At 36.5% G+C, this 22,019-nt stretch overlaps 1 protein-coding gene across 12 annotated transcripts in view; it reads left to right on the forward strand.

Moving 5' to 3' along the window:
* R3HDM1 (R3H domain containing 1) overlaps positions 1–22,019 on the forward strand; it is an 88,901-nt gene that overhangs the window by 41,738 nt on the left and 25,144 nt on the right. For 6 of the 12 annotated variants that reach the window (XM_035897906.1, XM_035897897.1, XM_035897898.1 and 3 more), the window contains 11 exons: positions 120–209; positions 5,768–5,882; positions 8,432–8,510; positions 10,045–10,104; positions 10,186–10,326; positions 12,814–12,922; positions 13,020–13,115; positions 14,461–14,498; positions 14,581–14,631; positions 14,777–15,003; positions 21,498–21,652. In XM_035897906.1, the coding sequence (XP_035753799.1) occupies positions 120–209; positions 5,768–5,882; positions 8,432–8,510; positions 10,045–10,104; positions 10,186–10,326; positions 12,814–12,922; positions 13,020–13,115; positions 14,461–14,498; positions 14,581–14,631; positions 14,777–15,003; positions 21,498–21,652 (1,161 nt within the window). Of the gene's footprint in view, positions 1–119; positions 210–5,767; positions 5,883–8,431; positions 8,511–10,044; positions 10,105–10,185; positions 10,327–12,813; positions 12,923–13,019; positions 13,116–14,460; positions 14,499–14,580; positions 14,632–14,776; positions 15,004–17,791; positions 18,047–21,497; positions 21,653–22,019 lie in introns of all 12 variants that reach the window. The other 6 variants (XM_035897904.1, XM_035897907.1, XM_035897909.1 and 3 more) reach the window with 5 other exon arrangements.

Here is a 22,019-nt window from a genome sequence, read left to right on the forward strand (position 1 = left end):
TATTAAAAATGCAGTTTTCAGCCATTTTGTTTTACATAAAAAGAATGGAAAAATAACGGCTTATGGTATTATTTTTTTTTAATAAGCCATAGTTTTTAATTTTACATACTTTCCTTTAGTCAAACACAAAGTTAAAGTTAGTTCGGAGCCTTGCTGTATGTGAAGAATATCCACCACCTCCCACAGCTGAAATATCACAGGACCTCCAGGTAAAAATCATGTTACTGAAGTTTCTGAAACAATTTGAAGTAACTCATTGTTCGAAAGAAAATCTTTTGGGTACTCTTTAAATATGCAGACACCATATGATTTTAACTTTTTTTTAATACAGCTTTAATAGAGGTGGTAATAATCAGATAAAGAATTTGCTGCTTTGTCTTTCTGAACTACAATGGTTGATATCTGGGCAACAGGAAGGAGGGGGTTTGTTAGTTGCTTTAACTTTCTGGTCTTATGGTGCACTCGAAGCTGAAGTGCTGTCTACCATCAGTAAGACAAAAAAATGATGGTTAATATGCAGCATAATTTATCAGCTTTTTATAGGTAGAAAATTTAAACAGTTGTAAGTTCTGGTGTTTTAACTGAATTCCTGCATGTTGGTCATAATTGCTGGTGGTTCTGTTAACACCTGCCTGAGGTATGTCTGAACACTAATCTATTAAGGTGATACAACAACACTTGAAGAAGTTCCTAAATGCTGGACAAAATATGTAAAAATACTTTACAGAGTTTAAAATAAACTCATGACTTTACCTTCATACCACTCTGTATTTTTAGAGCAAGATGCTATTGCTGGGTTTAGTTCTATGTATGAATGAGGGGCATCAAAATGCTTTTCTTGCTGCTCTTTTCACTCCTAACAAAACTGAAATGATCCTTAATGGCTTACTCGTAAAGCGCGTTGACTTAACTTTGCTGTTATTTGAAAAGCTTCTAAATTGTCTTTTTGTGAAAAGTCTCACTTTTCTTAACAAGCAGAAGGAACCAGTAGAATAGCACGGTGTGAGAGAGGCTTTTGCTGGGGGAATGGTAGTTTAGGGGAAGGGAGGAGAAGTTGAGGGAGGGGAGGGAGGTTGAGAACTGATGTAGGTGTTTGTCAAGCTCATTAAAATTTTGTAAGTTTGAACCACAAAGTATCTAAGGTGGTGGCTTTTTTTTGCTTTGGGAAAAATGAAAAAATAGTATTTTTCATAGTTCTTCACTAATATACCAGCATTTGAAGAGTTGACTAGAGAAATCTTGAAACTGGGTCTAATTTGATGAACATCTATAAGTCTTAAATTGGTATAGGTTGCAGAGTAAGATTAGAAGACAACAGAAAAGTTAATGCTGTTCACAATGATTTACAACGCTATTTTAATGTTTTGCATAAGATTAACAACATTGACTTTGAGATCTAGTTCAGGCGTGGTTGTTTAGTCTGAAGCATTAGGGTTTAACTTCTTCAGTCACTGTATTGAATTACAGGAAATAAGAATCCTAATTTGATAGGCTGTTTATCCACGGTGTATTTCAAACATAAGAAACCTTAGGATTTTAAAAACCTCCAGCGCTATACACCACCATGTATTTAATGGTTTGAAATCGGACATTTATAATAAATGTTCTCTGCGGATAGCATTTGTTACAGTGTCCTCTGGGAATCTATCCCTAGCTGCGTACTGCAAGGTTCTTCTTGAAAGGAATTGTTGTAGAAGAGATGTAAAAGCCAGTTCTACAGAAGGAATTGAATTGTGTCATAATCTAAGTTTGTATAAAAGGAGTACCGTAAACGGGATTGTATATTAAGAAACAAAATTAGATGTAGCTGCAAGTTTTCTTTAGAAACAATAGTCTAGAAAAAATGGCTTATGAATCCCAATAACTATGCAAATGGCTGAGAGCACAAATTTAATTCTTCCCTGTAGAGTGGAGAAATGCATCTTGAAGAGTTGGAAGTAGGAATTTGTTAGAAGTTCGGATGCTGGAATGCACATCCTATGGGGCACGGGTTTTCCATTACCCTCTGTAACAACTCATACAGGCAATTTCTTCACCCATTTTGCTTTCTTTCTCAAAGAACCTTTGGGAATGGCATGGAAGAGTTCTTCTGTAAGCACCAATCAACTGCTGCCTGCCTCGAGCCCCACACTTTGAAGCATGATGTGTATGCATTAATTGTACTTGGGATGTGTGGGAGATCCAGCGGCTAGGTAAAGCAGGAGATTGTCTTGGCCAGCCCTCTCTAGCAGCACGAGAATAACCTCTGTGATTGCTTCCCCTTGCTGGAAAAATCACTGCTCTGTTGTATCAGTGACTGCTGCTGAAAAATGGCTTCCAGTTTTGCGTTCATACTTAAAACTGATTTTAAGAGTTAAGAAGGGTAAATTCAGGATGAAGTTGCTGATACTTGAAGAATCCCAATTTTTAATGGTTAGAAAGCATTGGCCTTGACGGGATGAAAAATATACTTACTCAACTAGGAACTGGTGTGAGTTTGGGGAGAACTGTGTAGTCTCGCCTGTGACTCTTTATCAGTCACACCTTCCACACCAGTGTGTACAGCAGCTCTTAGCGAGGTAAAACTCCTAGGCACATGCAGGTATAGAAGTCACGTAGCAAGTCGCTGCTGCCACTGCTGGCTGCTGCTCCTCAGAAGGCGATAATGAAAGAGGTTGACAGACCAGACAAATTGTCTCAAGCAGAACAATTTATTTTCTGATATACTTTATTTTTTTCTTGAGCAATTGCAACATGAGAAAAACATACTGTTTCTTGCTGAGAAACCTAGGTAAGAGCTCACAGATTTCTAAGCCTTAATTGTTGAAAAGTGCTGGCAGGCTTTTTACTAAAAGTAAAGCTTTTACTAAAGTAAAAGCTATGAAAGTACAAGCTTATCAATTTATTGCAGGAGGAAGAGCATAACTGATTTATTCGTTCTTTCATCTTTGTAAATACACTAACTCCTGATTCTCTTGCTGTCCTTTGTCTAAATATTAGGTACTGGGCTTGGTCTGGTTCCGTATGCTCTAATATGAAGTACAAACACTGGCAAAGGATGATCTATTTTAGCTCTTTCTAAGGAAGGGCTATTTTCATATGAATGACAGTTATTATTACAGGTAACAAGTAAATAAACCTTCAGTAGATTGAACTTTTTCTTCTTTAGCAAAATAAAACAACCCAAAGGAGAGGGCTTGAGGGGAGAAGACCAGGGTCTGTAATGTTAGTTTATACCGATACCGACTCGTGTAAATTCAGGTTGTTGTTGGGTTTAGAGATTGCTGTTAAAAAAAACAGGTAAAGGCCCCGGGATGTAGGGCCTTTGAGTAATATTCTGTAATGTTTCCTGACTCTTGCCTTTTTCTTGAGTGTTTTAAGCTGGAAAAATGTATAAGGTTTTGATGGTTTGGGGGTTTTTCGTTTTTGTTTGGCTTTTTCTTGTTTAATTGGGATTTGGTGACAATTTATTCTGCTACAGTGAGGACTTCAGATAGGTGAGAGTTACAGCAAAGAATCTGTTAAATTGGTATGCCAGCAGAGACCCACTAGAAACAGGGTGGGATTAAAAGAATTTTAGGGAATAGAAGTTAAAAGGTTTTTTTCAGCAGCTTTCCAGTCAAGTAGGTCATATATAATTAGATGCTACAGTCTTTATAGCATGGAATCACAAGAAAGTGCCCTTTGTTACACAGTTCTGTTGTATCACACTTTGAAGTAGAATTGGTGGTAGTGGAACTGGCTGTTCAGATGGCTGTTCCTTTTTTTAGCTCTCGTTGGGAAAGAAGTATGAAAATGATTACTTGCTGAAATCCTTTGACTAAACTATTCCTGTATGCTTTTACTTTGGATGAGTTTAGAGTACATAGTCAATCAATTTTCTACTGAACGAAAATCAGACAATGAAAACTTGCTTAGCTTACTGATAGTTTTGTAGAGAATTATTGTAAAGTGGACAATAAGATATTGGTGGGCCCAAGTCAGAAATAATTTCTCAATAAGACATAAACACGTTTGTTTCTGTTTCAAATAACTGTTATGCAGCTGCTAGGTGAACAGTATGTGTAATGCACTTTGTAGTGACAAGTACATTGCTCATTTGAATTATATCCAGGTTTATGAGGTCAGGAATGCAAAGATTTGTTTTGGACTCTTCAAGGTTTGTAGCTAAGTGGATGATTCTCAATATTAGGAAAGAATGATACAAAAGTAGAGTTCATTTTTAGTGATTGGTAATGGGTTTTATCAGACTTGGTTATAGGTAATCTCATAAAAGCTGACAAGTCTTCACACTTGCAGTGCTGTTTTGCAGGGTGTTCGAGAATTAATAAGTTTAATTAGAACATTTAATGTGGGGAAAAATCATAATGAAAGGGAGAGCTGATAAATCTATCAGCTAAACTTTTTTTTCTCATTTGAAAAGGTTGTTACTCCAAAAATGCACACTGAAACTAGTTTTTAACCATAACTTCATTAGCACAGGGTTCCCATTGCCCAGCTCTGAAGGGGCCAAGGTAGAGAGAGCAGTTTGGTGTGGCAGGGCAGGGAGGAACATTACTGCAGGTTGTGCAAGGATGTGTTTGCGTGTGAAACAGTCTTTAGCCTTGGTGAATCCTGAGTGTATTTAATTCTGGCCAGCTTAGATGAGTGAGATCAAGTCTCTGGAATGACACTCAGAGAAGCTTAGAGCAGATGCCTGGATATGCGTAAGAATGGGTTTGAGTGAGGACTTGCATGGGAAAGGATTAGGTGCAGGACAGAAGAGTGATAGGCAAGAATGGATGAGGGGCAGGTTCTTTGGGTTGGGAAGGATCAGATGTTTGGGGCAGGGATTGACAGCATCAACTCAGTTGGCATCTGGGGGAGCAAAGCTGACAAGATAAAAGGTAATGGAGGAGTCTCACTCTTACAGCACTTTGCCACTCATCCTCTTGGAGTCATTCAGAGACACGGTGTCTCCGTTCCCCCTACCTCCTCTGTTTTTGCTGTCTGAAATATGTTAGTCCTTCACTGACAATCTTGTTAAAGAGTAAAGAGGTATGAAAACCAAATTACAATCCTCCACTATTTAGGGGACCATTATGTCACTATAATTTCAAAGGGAAGCTATTTTTTGCTCTATTTGGAAAGCTGGCTTTATGATAGTTTACCTACTTGTACAAAAGCAAGGCTTTTGAGATGATTACACACAAAGTTACTCTCAAAATATACAGGAAGTTAGGAATCTAAGCCTTGATGACAGTAAGGTTTGCAAAGTTTGCCTTGATATATTGTACTGTAAATATTTACCTTTTTTGTGGATCAGGGAGTGCTGGTCTGTCTTATATTGAACCATTTGGTTTAATTTTTTTTTCCTCTTGGTATAAATCAAATTGAAACTTGAAACAAGTTTTTATAGTCAAGAACTCTGAAGAATGGGGGGGAAAGCATTATGGAAGATGCCTTACTTAAATTTTATACAGCTTCTAAATTTTTGTCTGAAAAACTATTTTCATATGTGTATCAAGTAAGATACTTTGGATTCATTTTCAAATAGCATTTAGGGCCTGGAAGCGTGTGTAAATTCTAAAATATATATGGTACTTTCTATGCCTTCCCTGTAGGTTTTGATTCACTGATAAATAATTTCACTTTGTGGTTGCATAAAGTACGTGTGGGATCAGAAAGAATATGAAGTCAGTATTTTCCTTGTTGCTTCTTTATTTTGCAGGTAGTATAGTACAAAGCAGTTCTCCTGCAGGTATTGTTTGAAATAATTTCCATGATGACTGATTTTTACTTTTGACAGGAGAAAATTCAGATCCAGTTGTCACAGTCTTTTGAAAAAGAAGAAAAGCCTGCAAAAGATGAAACAGAAAAGGAAAAATCCACTGATAAACTGTCCAGAAAAATGTTATCAAGAGGTTTGCTATCTATAATTGTGCTTTTAAATATACTGTGTAGATAAAGAATATTTAGGGAAAATACAGTTTTCTTCCAGGTCATCATTGCATGAACACTGCTCTTTTTTTAGCAAATGAAGCAAATAGATCAGACATCTTTGAGCTGGAGAAAGAATTGGTCCCAGAGGATACAGTGCTTTTGAGGCTTCATCAAACACATGTACTCCAGCAAATGCTTTTCCTTTCTCACCTGTGTAGCTATCTAGACCAGCATAAAAACAGTTGCCTCAGTTGTGTCCAAGTGTTTTCTGGAAAACTGACTTAACTAGTCAGTAGAAGTTACTATCTTATTCCTAGACTTTGTTGTTACAGGATTTGTGAAACTTAAGTGAGAGTGACAGCTACCTTTGTACCTTTTCTGATCATTATTCAGCAGAAGTCAATGTCATTCTTTGTTTATTTTACTTTTGATAGTATCTAGAATTTTTTATAAAGTTTTGGAGCAAGGATGGAATTACATAAGTAAAAACGTTAAGTATTATGTTTTCACTTTGATATTCCTGCATTATGGATTGAAGATCTATTCTATCTGCTGAAAATCTTTGATTTTTAACCTGAAATAGAACTGTAAAATTAACGACATAAGCCTGTCTCTGTCCATGTTACCTAACGCCTCCTAAAGGCAGAAGACTTTATGCATTTAACCTGGCAAATCATTGTACAGCTCTTGATTTGAATAAAGGATCCAGAATGTTTATCTAAACATCTTAGATCAACTAGTGGGCAAGAAATATCTTTAAAGCTAGAATTCTTTTTGAGACAGGTAGCACTTGTCCATCTTGTGTCCCTCAATTCCATAAGGCCTTCCTCATGTAGCATTTCAGTGCATCTTGTCCCACCTGGCAGCCAGGTATTTGTGAAATAAAAAGCACTGGGATGGAGACCTTAACTGTGTTTATAAATCTAAGTCTTGAAATGATGCCATAAAAACCTAGGGTGTTCTTTCAGAGCTAACTTGCTCAATCTTTAAAGTACAGGCCCACCTTCTAAAATTATGAGGGGGGGGGAACCCAACAAAACCCCGGCCCCATCTCCCCCTAAAAAAAACAGCCAACATGTTAGCTAATGATGAGGAGTTGAGAGCTAAGTGACAAAATGCCTAAGGTAGAAAGCTGTTCTAAATTCACCCAGTATCTCCTCTGGAGGTTAATTACTTTCCAATTTAGGATGTGCCAAAATAGAAAATGATGGAATTTAAGCATCAGTCTTCTAGTAATTATAACTAAATTATTGCTCACTTGCAAATTAAGAAAATTAAAGTAAATAATTATTTAATCTTAAAGTTGTTTTATGAGGCATACCTCTTTTCTTTTCTCCCCCCCCCTTCTCCTCCTCAGAATCAAAAGTAATCCCAAACCATAAATGCTCAAGCCTGCTTGGTTTCATTTACACTCTCTAGATAATATATGGGCAGGATTGATAGCACAAAAAGCTCTGCAGATAAAGGAACCCACTATCATTTTTCTTTAGGGAACTAAGGATTCCCTGTCCTCAGGTGGACTTGGATTTTCTCTGGGAAAAATTTAGGACTGGTTTTTGAAGATTAGTCACTTTGGTCACCCACTTTCCCCCTATGCCAAGAGGCTGCTGTGCCAGCACTGTTGCTTCCAATCAAAAAGCCTGCATAGATTCTGTCTCCACAGAGTCCTACCCTTCTTTGTACAGTGGTCCCCTTGTTGCTAATAGAAGCTAACTTGCACTGACTGCTCTCTGTACTGACCACAAAAATACTTGGAACAGCTAGGACCTAGGCATAAGTTTGAGCTGTGCCTAACTTGAGACTAAGTTGACACCTAAGTAGTTCTTGGAAGAAATCTAGTTCCAAAAATATTGTTAAAACACCTATAGCTTTGAATTCAAAGATCTGGAATGCTGCAAGGTGCTCATGTAAAGGAAGATTTGGTGTTAAATTGTTTCTTTCAGTGACGGATTTTAGAGAACAAAATGTAAATTAGAATACTTTGTTTCACTGAAACCAGAAAGGAAGCAGAAGGTTGTGACACTTTTTTTTAAAACTTGTAAACATTATAGCATGAAAACAAAGCCCAACAGAACAAGGATTTTTAATAATACAAAATAACATTTGTGAAGGTTAAACTGTTAGTTTCTGAATTACAATATTCCTTCAGGCAGCATCCAGTACTTCTGTAGATCAGCTGCTGGTCCACAGAAGCGTAAGCAACAGTGCAATGTAGTATATTGAGAAAACTTGGAAGGTTGATGGGAATCAGGTGACTCAGTGATACACTGCTTCAAAATATATAGCAATTTGTTAATAGGTTGGCAGTGTTATTGAAGCTTTTTTCTTCTGTATTACACTTCAGTTAGGGTATTGAGGGGTAATGTTGGGTTTTCTGTTTTGTTTTTTACTTGTGAGCCTTTTCCCTGGAAAGTGGAAGCGTTTAATTTTGCAAATAACATGCCTAATAGTTATGTTCAGCAATAATTGCAAAACATAGTATTAGTGTTTTTTCAAAGTGTAATTTTGTTCTCTTCCCCCTCACCCTTAGATTCCAGCCAAGAGTATACAGATTCCACTGGTATAGATCTTCATGAATTTTTAGTAAACACATTAAAAAACAATCCCAGGTAAGCATTAGTAATGTCAACTTCTTGTTTTTCTTTCTCGTCGATGTCTGGTTTTTTGGGTTGGGTTTGTTTTGGGGGTTTTTTTGGTGGGGTGGGGGTTGTTCCCTCTTAAATGTCTAACACTACATGTCAGTTACTTAAGATGAGATTTTGTTACACAGGCTATCTGAAACACCAATTCACTGTAATTTGTGTGTTCGTGAACAGAGGTTCAGGACATTGAAATGGTTTAAATGTTTTTAATGTTTAATAAGTGAATAATGACTTCTGTCTGTGTGCAGTTCTCTCCCTGAAGGGACTCTAATACTGTCTCTAAAACTTGTACTCTCTTAGCATCTGCTTGTTAGAGACCAAACTGTCTTCTCTTACTTTAATCTGCCTTGCAATGAATTTATAGACAAAGGAAAATTTTTTTAAGCTGTGCCATATAACCATGGTTAGAGATGTACATCTTCACTCTGCACATCAGAAACCAAACCTGACCTAATTCAAGTCTATCATTTGTTAGCAACAGAGTTGACGCGGTTCTGTTGCTTTGATGTTTGTGGTATGCTGCTGTCTATCTTGTTTGTCCTTTTCCTCAATGGGGTATGTACAAGGCAAGAAATTAACGCTGTGGAATTGTGCTGCTGTCGCAAAAGCTATGTCACTGCTATTTGTTATTCATTCATATTATAGTTGTTACTTCCCACGTGATAATTTATTGGGATTCCATTTTATTGGCAAAAAAATGTAAAATGAGCTATAATAAGGGGCCAACACCATTTTGTCCTATAGACTAACATTAGGAAGCATGGACCCCTGCTAGCCTCTTACATTGTTCCCATTTGAAGTCATCAAGCATCCCAGTGAAAATAAGAAATTGTAGGTGAAGGTCTGCTGTAGTTTTACATGCGCAATAACTGGGAAGCTTAAGTTATCTCGTGCAGAAATTACGAACTGTGCAACACTTAATTTCATTACATTTTAAGGATTTTTTGGAACTGGCATAAGCATTTTTAAGACTAACGTTTATCACCTTGATTTTTAGCTTTTTTTTGTGTTCCCTTAATATCTCAACACACGGCAGTGTGTGCCAGCTTTTAACTACTTGGTTGTTGGTATGTTGTGGTTGTGCCTCCCATTACCAGGACTCTGTCAGTCTGTGTCTCGATGATCCCGTGATGCGCTTCACAATCCAAGGGCCAGTTCAGTCCTCTACAAATCTTGCTACCCATGCTAACTCACTGCTTTTCCTTCTTCTTGAGACTGTCTTCTCAACGACTGTTGAGCCAACTGGGTAGAGATTACTTGGAACATCTTTGTATTCTGATTTCTGAGATGAGAACAGCATGTTTCACTAGGCAGGTTCAATACAATATAGCTTGGTGAGAAATTAATACTTTGTCCTAAAAATACTGCATTTGACACCTGGTGGTCCTGTTTACAGTCTGCCATCATCCCTTGATCACAGATCTTATCTGCGTATTCTTAAGATGAATACAACTGCAGTTATTGGAGTGTCTCATGTGAGTTGCTGTGTTTTTATTTTCAGGGACAGAATGACGCTGCTGAAATTAGAACAGGAAATTTTAGATTTCATTGGTAATAATGAGTAAGTACTGTACTCTCATAGGAAAAAAGAATTCAAGAATGTTCCTGTTTATTTAGTAAAGCTACTATTCCTTTCTTCCAGAGTTCCAAGAAAAAAGTTTCCCCCAATGACATCTTACCATAGAATGCTGTTGCACAGGGTAGCTGCTTACTTTGGATTAGAGCACAACGTGGACCAGAGTGGGAAGTCAGTCATAGTAAATAAAACTAGCAATACAAGAATGTAAGTGCGAAAGTCTTGAAAAAACTTTTTTGATGCCTAGATTTAATACCTGGGATATATTATGCAATGGTGCTGCATCTGTAGCAGCAGGGGTCTATCTACTCATTGGGAACCATGCATCAAGGAGAGGTAGTTATAAGATCTAACCTGTTCATGTTCCAGTGCTGTGTAATAATGTGATCTGTTTCATGTTTAAACTTTTTTGGGAAAAAAGGATGTTATTTGTAAACTAAAAATTTTTGTTGCTTTTCTTGCAGAGATGCATTGCTAACTTTGTTTCTATGAAATATGAATTTATATCAACTATTTATCTGTTTAAAGATTTACACCATTCTTTGTTTCTTTTGGAAAGCAGAACCAGCCCTTAACTTAAAATAGGGTCATTTCTGATTTGGTGAAGGGAGGGGACCAAACCTGTACAACTTTGGCTTTTGTACTGTAAAAATCTACTGGGAAAATTCAGGCATTGAAGTCTTTTGTTGGAATAATGTTGCTTACAGATGGCTTTACAAAATAAACGTAGCAGGGAAGACAGACATCTCATCAGTGGAAGTGTCAACCAGGTTAACAAGTCATGGCATGCTACTTTACTATGAGGGCTAGGGAGTTTTTGAAGAAACCACTAGGCAAATCCATATTACCAAAAAAAAGTAGCATCAGGGCCACAGAGACTCCAAAACCCATGCGTAGTTGATGTTTTCATTCAAAGGACCCAGCTGTTCTTTCTCTCCTCTGCACTTGCTCTGTCTCCTCATTCTCTCTCAGAAAGACAAAGGATTAATGTGTTGGTATATTTATGCCACCTAGTTTCTAGTTTTAACTTAAAGCATTTGCCTGACACCATTTTTTTTAAGTACTCTATGATTTGAACATAAAAATAGGAGTTTATGGCGCCTGTATCCTAATCCCAGTCTCTATGTACGCTATCTATAGCTTTGGGAGAAAAAAGCCTAATTATCCACCCTAATTGTAGTCAGTAGAAGTGAAATAATATGCCAAACTTAAATTTCACTGAAGTAAACAGTTTCCTCCTCAAAAGTTTCTAGAAAAACATATATACCCTACATATATGTAAATAACTTCTGTATTCATGTATGTGGTATTGCTTTGGCTATACATTCTCTATCTAAATTGACTTACAAAGCCATTTCAAATCTGTTGCCTTTGCATCTACCAGCGTCTCTAGACTGAAGGTTCAGTCTAGCATTTCAAGTGTGGAATAAGAACTATTAAAAGAGGGTTTCTTCATTTTTATGCATTTTTTTTTTTTCCTAGACCATATTTAAATAGTTTATGGCCTCTGGAAGCCCCCTATAGGTGTAGTTACTAATTAGCAGGCATTTCATCTAACCTGCAGACATTAAGATTCTTAATGCTTTCAGTATTCTTATTTTAAATCACTTTGGATATAAAATAAGAATTTAGAAAGAAAACCTTGGAGATCTGCTCCATGTTGAATAAACCCAAACTTACCTTTTCCTCATAGGCAGATTCCCGGCTCCATCGCCGATCAGTGATGTTACTGACATCAACAACCCAGTGCATACTGGGACGTCTCAGTGGAGTGGGAAGTTGGTGATTGCAGGGCAGTAAATTCAGGGACCTTTAAAAGAAAGAGGTAAGACAGTCTAAAGGTTCTCTGAAATGCCTGCTAATTATGTTTGGGCATCCAGTAACTAATAGTTAGGCTTGGCTGTTTTATAGAAAAAGATCTCCTGACTGTATGCAGATGTCCTGGGTAATGAATAAAGAAAGAGTATACATACGTTTTGTCTTTTATTAGACAAATATTTCCTGATTGTCTGAGAACTTCTCTTACGATAGTAGTAGTTTTATTGGCTAGGTACTTGGTATATAGTTTTAATCACAAAAGTTTGAAAAATGTCTCATTTTCTTTCACAAAGCAGATAAAATACCCAAACGATGTATATAATCTGTTGCTTCCTCTTCTCACTGTGATCTTGTGAACCTCTTGCTTGCCTGCATTGTACTGTTCTTTTGCTTATTTCTACTTAATTTTGTTTTAGAAGTTTGTAAGCTTCAGTGCTTTCTTCTCTATCTTCTTATCTTCTGTTCTCCCTTGAAATGAATTCTGAGGTATTACAGCTCTAGCAGAAAGCACCTATCTTCACTTCCATGCATGCCCAATATCCATTGCATGGCACCAGTTTGGATTCAAGAGCACTTCTGATTCCCCAAGGGCATGTGGTTTGCTTGCCACCTTAAATTGGAAATTGAAGCGAAAGCTTTGAAGGAGGAAGAGTTTTTAAAAGCAGGTTTGTTATGCCTCAGGAACAGGACTTGTCAGGGGTACACATCATCTTAGTTTTTGGTACCTTTTTCATTGCCTGGACAACCAAAATCTGTTACTTCAGTTAGAATGTTAGTATGTTTAACATTAATCTTGAGTATATTTCTGTTTGTTCCACTGTGAGTAGTATGTGTTTACACAACCATAAATCTTTTCTTTCTAACAACTTTTCGCAGACCTGACCAAAAGTTTTGTGAGCATATAAAGGATGAGAAGAGTGATGATTTCCAGAAGCGGTACATCCTTAAAAGAGATAACTCTAGTTTAGACAAAGATGATAACCAGGTAAAATACATATGGATTATTTCCTTCCACTTGCTGTATTTGACTTTGTATTTATACTATTTTCCTGTAGAAGTTGACGCTGTATCGCTTAATTTAGATGAGAATACGATTAAAAGATGACAGAAGAAGTAAATCCATAGAAGAACGTGAAGAAGAATATCAGAGAGCTAGAGAAAGAATATTTGCACAAGATGTATGTATCAAAGAAAATCTTAACGGTGTTTTGTACGAATACTTCACGCACATATGTGCACATGTGGTTTTTGTTAAAAGATACTTCATTCCAGGAAATTTTCTGTTTCTGAAGGGGTCTGAGCAGATAGGAATCATTAGCGTGACCTTGAGTGAGTTTTAAATGATACTCTCGTTACTGAGATCTTCTGTTTTCTCTAATCACTGCTGTATGAAACTCAAGGAACCTTCAAGAGTTATTTTGGTGCATTATCTAGCATTACCTATTTCAATGCATTACTTTGCCCCTCACTGAAATTTAAGTCATAGAGTTTTGGTACTTCAATAGTTTCAGTTGTTGTTCGGAAGCAATAATTATTTAAAAAAAAAAAAAGAAAAAATGCAAAACAAAAACCAAAACCAAAATGTTGTATTTTCTTGCTTGTGCCTATATCACACATCTTATGACTGGTCATATTAAAATGATTTGAATTCCCATATGTGAAATGTCAGTCAGAAATCTAAAAGTCTGGTCTCTCTTGACAGGAGTTATCAAGCTGGACAACACTGTAAACTGTAATTCCATCGCTTTTTCTGATGTTTATCTGTAGCTCTTACATATCCAAAACCAGATTCTTGTTCTGAAGAAAGAGCAATGAGCTCAGAGAGGCTAATTTGCTATATCCAAATATTTTCCAAAAACTTTTTGTTGTTGTTGTTCACCTTAGTTACAAACAAAAAGAATGGACTTTTGGATATAATATTACCTCTTCCGTTTGTGCACTCATTTACCAGGTATTGTACCCTTAGAAGCTTTCTACCAAATGTTAGAAGTCGCAGTGAAGGACAACGTAACTGAAGTTAATAATAGCCTTTTTGATTGTATATTCTGTCTGCTTTTTAGCACATGCGTACTTGTACCCAAAGAATTCAGTACAATTATTGCAGTAGCCAGCGTCACCTTCTACTTCACACTTTCAAGCAGAAGACAAGACAACTCAGGTGGTGTTAACAGACGTGTGAAGTCACACATCAGCTGGAAGTTACATAAGGCAGCGAAGGCCCAATGGAAGAATTGTAACTTCAGAAAAATACTGATATAAACAAAATGGTCAGCACTGTAACTATTCTAATGCTAATTTTTATTTTCTGCAGATGGGCCTTTTTATATTGTCTTTTTTTTTCCCCATAACATGGAAATTATCCACCAAAGAGGTTAAGTTTGCAGGCAGCTTAATATAAAGAGGATGCTGTAAAAGTCCATGTATAATACAAAAGACTCCAAATTGCAGCATGTTTTGTTACTGCGCTGTAGTAGGGGTTCTGGATGCCATTCATATTAATTTCTACACTTCTTTGCCCCTCAGTCCCTGTGTTCCCAAGAGAATTATTTCACTGATAAAAGGTAAGAAAATTTGCAGTTTAATTCTGTTTCATTTTCCTATTTTCTTAATAAATATTAAGCTATCTTATTAAAATGTCAACAGAATCCAGGAGGAAGAAACTAATAGTACACAACAAAGACGACAGATACTTAGGTATTTGATGCTTTCTTTAAAAAAAAATAAAATCCCAAAGTATTCTGCATGCATTTCACCTTTTCTTTCTTTTTTTTTTTTCTTTTTTCTTTTCCCTTATTTTGCAATTGATGCTTGTGCTAAAAGTTTAGTTTATAACTTACAGAATCAATAAGGAAACATCAGGGAGATCAGCCAACAGCCATCAGAGCAGTACTGAGACTGAGCTGAAGTATTGTGAACCCCGTCCCTGGAGCAGCACCGACTCTGATAGCTCCATCCGCAATCTGAAGCCAGCTGTAACGAAAGCCAGCAGCTTCAGTGGGATATCAGTTCTGACAAGAGGAGATAGCTCTGGAAGCAGCAAAAGCACAGGCAGGCTGTCTAAGACAGGTATAATAAAATCTGTACAAATGCATAGTTACATAGCAGTGAAGTACCTGATGGTTTGATACTTGATGCGTATTGCAGATGTGTACATTGGTAGAGGCCTCAGTCTCATAGCTGCTTCATGCATACAACTCCCTCTGGATACAGTGGGTGCTGCATATGTAGAATGACTACAGTCCTAGCCCTATAGTGCATAATTGCCTTGGAGAGCTAGTATTCAGGTAACAAATTAAAGGAAGACGTTTGACTTTGGAAGTAGAATTTTAAAGTGCATTATAGATGGCTTTAAGCTAAATGCATTTCATCTCGTACAAAGGATTTGGAAACATTTATCAACGTAAGTATTCAAAATAAAAATTTCGAGTTCAACTCCTTCGTTTCAGTGTGGCAAGGGTGTGTTGTGCAGTCTCGGGAAACTGTGCACTGTTATCCTACTAGCGAGGGAAAAACAGCATTAAAGCCGATGAGTTGTTAGTTATATTTGTATTACCTTTCAGTGTTATTGTTAAATTTAAATTAATATAGCTAAAAAGCTTACTTAATTTTTAGATTGATGAAAAATCAGATCAGTGGGACAAAGTGTACTGTTTAAGATTCAGAAATGGTGGGGGAAAATACTCGTAAGATTCTGGGTTTCAAAGGTGTGTTAACTTGTAATTAATGTCAAAACAAAATCTCAAAAAAATATGATGTAAATCTTCTGTGGGTCAAAAATTAAATTTACTAAATATTTGTATTCCAAATGCCAATGTAAATTGATCCAATAGATAATCTTTGTGGCAAATTTTTAGGCTTGTAATACATGGGTGGGTTACAGATGCACTACTGCATAATTTGAAGTAGAACTGTAAAAAAGCAGAATATTATTGCTTGCCTGTATTATGCTTGGCTTTGATGTTATTTATAAAACTTGTTTCTAATGAGGATATTTATAAAACTTGTTTCTAATGAGGATCTGTTTGCTTTGCCTTAAACCACCACTACCTTATAGGTATATCAGCACGCTTCTGTATCTTAATGCAGTAAACCAGTTACAAATTCTGTTTGTCCATTGTATAAGTGTTTTAAAATATATATATATTCCAAGGTACTTCTGCATATGCTGTAAAACTGTGCCTTCATATTGAGTTATTTCATTTAGCAATATAGTAATACTATTTGGCACAGCTTGAGAAGAAACTACAACCTGACAATAGTGTATGTATAAAATAAATTCTTAGAAATCTTTGTTTTCTAAATTGCAAGAACACAAATAGATTCTTAAAATTTCGCTGGAAACTTTTATTTTGGTATTCTGAGAGTTAACATTCAAAGTTCAGAATGCCTATCTTGATGGTTGTTGCTTCACTGCAGTTACAGGTTGTGGTGATTTTGCATGTGTTGAGATTGGTTTTGTTTGTTTGTTTTGATCAAAGATTTAATTTGCTTTAATTAAGATGGCTTCAGCCTGATTTCTCTACATAATCTAGAAGTGGATACACTTGTAAACAAATCTAAGCAAAGTCACTGGTCAGGTGAAGTTTGTTTTACAGAGCTGGGATATGGTATTTTGCCCAGTTTGCAATTAATAGCTTTGTATTTCACATCATCTAGGAATGGAAAAAAAGGTTAGTAGTCAGCTTCAGCAAATGCTTCAAGCGATGCTATCTTTTCATACACATAAGTTAAAGGGTCACAATTAGAAATTTTTATGAAGGACTGCACAGTAACTTCAAACTGTAGGTAAATTTTGTCGCAGCCCTTTGAGTCTTGCTTTCTCTTCTAGATTGTATAGAGACCACTAATGAAGAGTTCTTAAATTTAAACAACTATATTCTTTCTCCAAGTACTACAAGTATCATAGCAAAGACTTGATTAAAAAGTATGATAAACTGTATACCTAGATCTCTAGGTATACAGTGATCTAGGAACAGTGCGGTTATACAGACCTCTCTGTATTGGCCTTTTGGATTATTGCTTTTAGCTGCATGCATTGGCTTTCAGAAAGCTGAGGGTCTGGGTCTGGTTCTCCACTGCCTTGCAATGTTTACAGTCATTCATATCTGTAAAATGATTATCGCTTTCAATCAGCTATTTCATACGCTTTTTGAACTTTGAATCGTTGCATAAAATGAGGCGAAACCTACTATATTACCATAATTTTTTCCAGCTGGATGCTTGACTTTAGTCTGAAAATTGTCAGAGGAGGAAAAAAAGTGTTGGGTTCTTTAGTATTCTGCAATTTGTCCAGCAGGTGAGTCAGAGAAGATCTCTGACACCTAGTAGTAAAAAGAAAATGGTCATTGCTTGCATGCAAGCTACTTCTACAGAGCCTGAGAATGTAGCTAGCATATCTGAAGGGACATTGAGCCCACTGCACCTGCATTACCCTATGGCCTGCACATATGGAGTAGTTGCAGGCTGTGTGTTCATCGCTTCGCTGTACGCAATTGATACATGTGCATGCGTCATTTTGCAATAAGTGACCAATCACTTCAGTGAATTGCAGATGAACTGAACATTAGCACATGTGCATATGTACAGGCATGTATTTTTCTGTCCAGAAAATCAGAGCTGGACATGAAAGCCTCACTTTACAGTGCAAAGCAGTGCTGAATTGACCCTTGGTTCACAGAAGGAATCTTGTAATGGTATTCCAGGGGACGTGAAGGGGGAGTTCATTGAAAAGGCCACTGTTTAATAACATACTTAACGCTGAGCTTTCAGGGTAAGCATTTACAAGTATATATTTTAAGTGAGCATGATGTTTCTGTCTCTAGGTAAAAACAATTTCTCATTACTCCTTTCCTAGGTTCAGAGTCTTCTAGTAGTGTAGGGTCATCCACGGGTTCTCTTTCTCACACCCAGCAGCCTCTTCCAGTGCCAGCTCTAAGCCAGCCTTCTCATGGCACGCCTGCCGTCTATCCAACTGTCAGCACTAGTAACTCTCTTTCCTTTGATGGTGGCATAAGTGGGCAAGTGGCACCTACTAGCACTAGCTTCTTTTTGCTTCCCTTGGAAGCGGCAGGCATACCGCCTGGCAGTATTCTGATCAACCCTCAAACAGGTTGGTACACGCTTGTGGATGTTTCTGTTACAATTGAGAACTTGGAGAAAAATGCACGAGTGTTTACATAAGACTGAATGTCAGTATTGTCCTTTTCTTTTTCTCTTTATTTTTCTTTCTGTGGTTGTGTTTGTTCAGTGCACTTAACTTAAAAAGAAAGCATGACTCTAGGATCAAAGGAATAAGTAAACTCACTTGATTTTTCTCTAGCAGAGTTTTAACTTATGTAAAATTTTAACGAGTGACTTATACAAAATATGAAAATCCTACGATTTATTATCTAGAATGCAGAATAACTTAATTGTATTGGCTTTTGGGGGGGAGGGAGAAGTCTTTCCCACTGCTACTATAAAATGGTTTCAGTGAGGGGAGAGAGCCTGAAGAAGTATCCATATTGATTTGAAATAATTTATCATCCTTCATTTTGTTTGTTGCAACATATTCTTGTCTCTCTATACTCATGACACAGACTTAATACAAGTGAAAGAAATAAGCATGAGATTACATGCTATTTCTAAATTTCTGTTTGTCAGTTTAAAACCGGATGAAATCAATGTTGGTGTAATTGGCTAATACTGATATTTTTAGTAAGTAGTAGGAAATTGATACTTTATAATGTAGATGCAAGGAGATGTGTAACTACTTGTCAGATTAAAAGACTACTGAGCGTTCTCTGCGCAAACTCTTACTTTATTGTAGAAGTTAAGAAATCAAGAAAATTATAATTTACCTGTTATGCAACATGCTGTAATCTTTCAAAAATTAGTATATTTTAATTTTAGTTTAAACATTTGTTTTCCTTGTGGAAAAGGAAATACTTCAGGATATATTTCCCATCATTCTGTAGGTTGACTGTATTATGTTTGGCTATAACTGCACATGATGTTTTAAACGAAATTTTTCTCATTTGGCTTGTTAAAATGATCAGTTAGGAAATTACTTCTATAACTAAAACGTTTAATACTGAAATAGTTACATTTATCTTTTCTTCCTTGAAATAAATCAATCGCTGTTGTATACAAAATCTGAGATTTGTTTTTAAATTAATGACCCAGCATTTTGATACGCTTGCCTAAGGTTTCTCTCAAATGCCTTAGTGTATAAATGGTTTAAGCCAACCCTGCTAAAAAAATTGGTTACCGGTGACTAGCTGTAGCATCTAATTTTCATAGGTAGCCATTGGATTTGGAGGAGGATGTATTTGCCATCTTAGATCTAGGTTCTGGACAGTAGCACTATTGACTTAGTTTTTCTAGTTCTAGCATGATAGTTGCACATCTTCTACATGAATCTTCCATTGTGTGTGTTGACCATCTGAAGACAAATACGATGACTAGTGAACAAGTTTTGCTAGAAAAATAAGTGGGTTTAGTGTCTGTATACACTAGAGTCCTTTGTACTCTACATGAAATAAAAAGAATGTTGGCTGTCATTTTTCATATTATGAGTTTATAGCATGACTGTGCTAAAATCTTTAGAGTTACTGTACAGCAAAACAGATACTGCAGGCACTGAAACGATACCATCAGCTTGAAAGTGATTTCATGTAAAACATGATACGCTTTTTTTCATTTAAAAAATAGCAGGTTTTGAGTCATCTTCATTTCAGTTACGTGCTTATCAACATTTTGCATGTGATTAGTTTCACTTTCTTCCTCCTGTACTGTTGGTCATTTTCCCTGTTACATTGATGGTACTTCCACATAGCAACAGGGAGGGGCAGAGAAACAAATCTGACACTGAAAGTTTTTCATCTGAAAGCATCTTATACTTGCATCCCCCTCAGAAAAGGCAGCAGAATTGTAGACTTAACTCTGTTTGATATTGACTAAAATTAGCTTGATTTTCAAATTGTGATTCTTCCCACGTTTTATCAATTTTTAATGTATTTAAACCAGCCATTAGTAGTCTTTCATAACAGAGGGTTATGTTAATATCTAATGAGTGTCTAACAGAAGATAAACTACACTTCCAGAACAAGGAATATTTAGGTTCAGGTAAACTTTTGACTGATAATGTACTTGAATCATCATATTCTATAATCGTTCATCTGGCCTTATTGTTCCAAATGACAGTCAGAGTTCAAAAAAACATAGTTGCTCAACATTTCTGGTAGAGGATGTTGTTGCCTTAGGTCAACAGAGTCGTCATTCTCAGTAGTTGAAGACAGTAATTAGGAAAAGACAGTTCTTATTCGTCCACTACAGGGAACAAGTTAAGCTCCAGTGATTACCTGAAAGTGGTAGAAGGAAATATGAAAATCTGTCTCCCTACTTATGTGAACATTCCTAATTTTTGAACATTAAAGAGAAATCAGTTAAGCAAAATTGAATATAGCAAGTCTGTTCGTGCTTCCTCTCTCTCTCCTGCATTAATTGCCTCAGTCCTCTCTTCAGTAACTTTTATACTTTTATCTTGGCCAGTTGCACTTAAATAAGATGGAACAAAGAAGTCTGAAGGAGCATTAGTCTACTTTGACAGGAACCCAGCTAGGGTGCAAAGGCTTTAGTCTCAGTTTATAGCTTTCTGGAAAGAATCTCAGGCAAGAGAATATATGTATCAGAGGAGAGAAAAATTTACATCAGTATTTGGACCTTAAGCATGAAAATAAGCCAATGCAAGACACGTGCCATTAAGCAGCTAGACGCAGGTCCCTGATAGCTAATATGTTCTTCATTTGATTTATTTTGGGTTTTTTTCCCCAACCCAGGCACCAAAATAAATCACTGTTTGTTTATAACTTGCTTCTAAATAGATTATTTTTTAATTCCTTTTCATTAGTCCACTGCTCTAATATTAAAGTTGCAAATTATTACATAGGAGAATAATACTACATTATTTCATTTGAAGCTAAAAGCCAATTCATCTATGAACAGGGGAAGAGAGTCCTTTAACAGTGATCTCATCAGCAGTTATGGGAGTACCATTGCAGCTACTGCTTTAGATGTGTTTTTTAAAACTGTGTTCTCCTCTGTTCTGATTGGTGTTCAAACTGATTAAAGGAGATTCATTTAATTGCCTTTTAAAAGGTCCTCTAAAACAGTATTTTTAGTAGCATTTTCCTTTATTACTCCTGCCCTTTTCAATCCACTTAATTAAAAATGAATTTTCAAGACAAGCAGGATACAGCAAATATTTATCTGTGTTCACTAAGCAAAGACTGGGGTATCTGTGTTTGCCTTAAATGTTTTGGTTTTTAACTGCATGCAGTTTGTCAAATGAGGCCTGTTTAGTTATTGCTATTATAAATGTAGTTGTGGGGATTTGGCATTAATCTGTCCTGTAAAACAGTATGACTTCACTTATTTTCAGATTTTATTATTTACTTTATTATTGTTTATTATTTTAATTCATTTTGCCTACCGTAAATACATTTGTCTTTATTTTCTCCAAACGTAGATGATGCAGCTGCCTGTCATTTGGTTGTGTTTGTTCTCTTTCAACTTTTCAGGTCAGCCATTCCTTAATCCAGATGGCACTCCAGTTGTGTACAATCCTCCTATGCCTCAGCAACCTGTTAGGACCCAAGTGCCTGGACCTCCGCAACAGCCACCTCTTCCCGCACCACCTCAGCAACAGCCAGCAGCGAACCACATCCTCTCACAGGTGCACATGTCAAATACATGATGCTTGTATTGATGGCTGATAACAAGGGATCAGTAGGTTTGTTCTGTTGAAGCATATGTTAAGAAGTAATAGCTACGCTTTTTCCCTCGGTCCTCGGAACTATCAGTTCTCCTAATAACTGAGTATGGTAGGCGGCTTTTTCTTGAAAATACTTTAGTATGAAAACATACCAAGGCTAGATTGCTCTGGAAAAGAGGTTCTGCCTTCATCCTTGATCACACTGTGTGGTTACTCCTGGCATTAACAAAAATATAGTCAGTAATCTGGGAAGAGAGTTAATCCAACCAAAATCTTTTGTTTCCTTGTCTTAAGGTTATTTTTTAGCCTGATGAATTTTTGGGCTGTA

Source organism: Egretta garzetta, unplaced genomic scaffold (genome assembly GCF_000687185.1).
Source record: "Egretta garzetta isolate BGI_Z169 unplaced genomic scaffold, ASM68718v1 scaffold197, whole genome shotgun sequence".
Classification (NCBI taxonomy): Eukaryota; Metazoa; Chordata; class Aves; order Pelecaniformes; family Ardeidae; genus Egretta; species Egretta garzetta.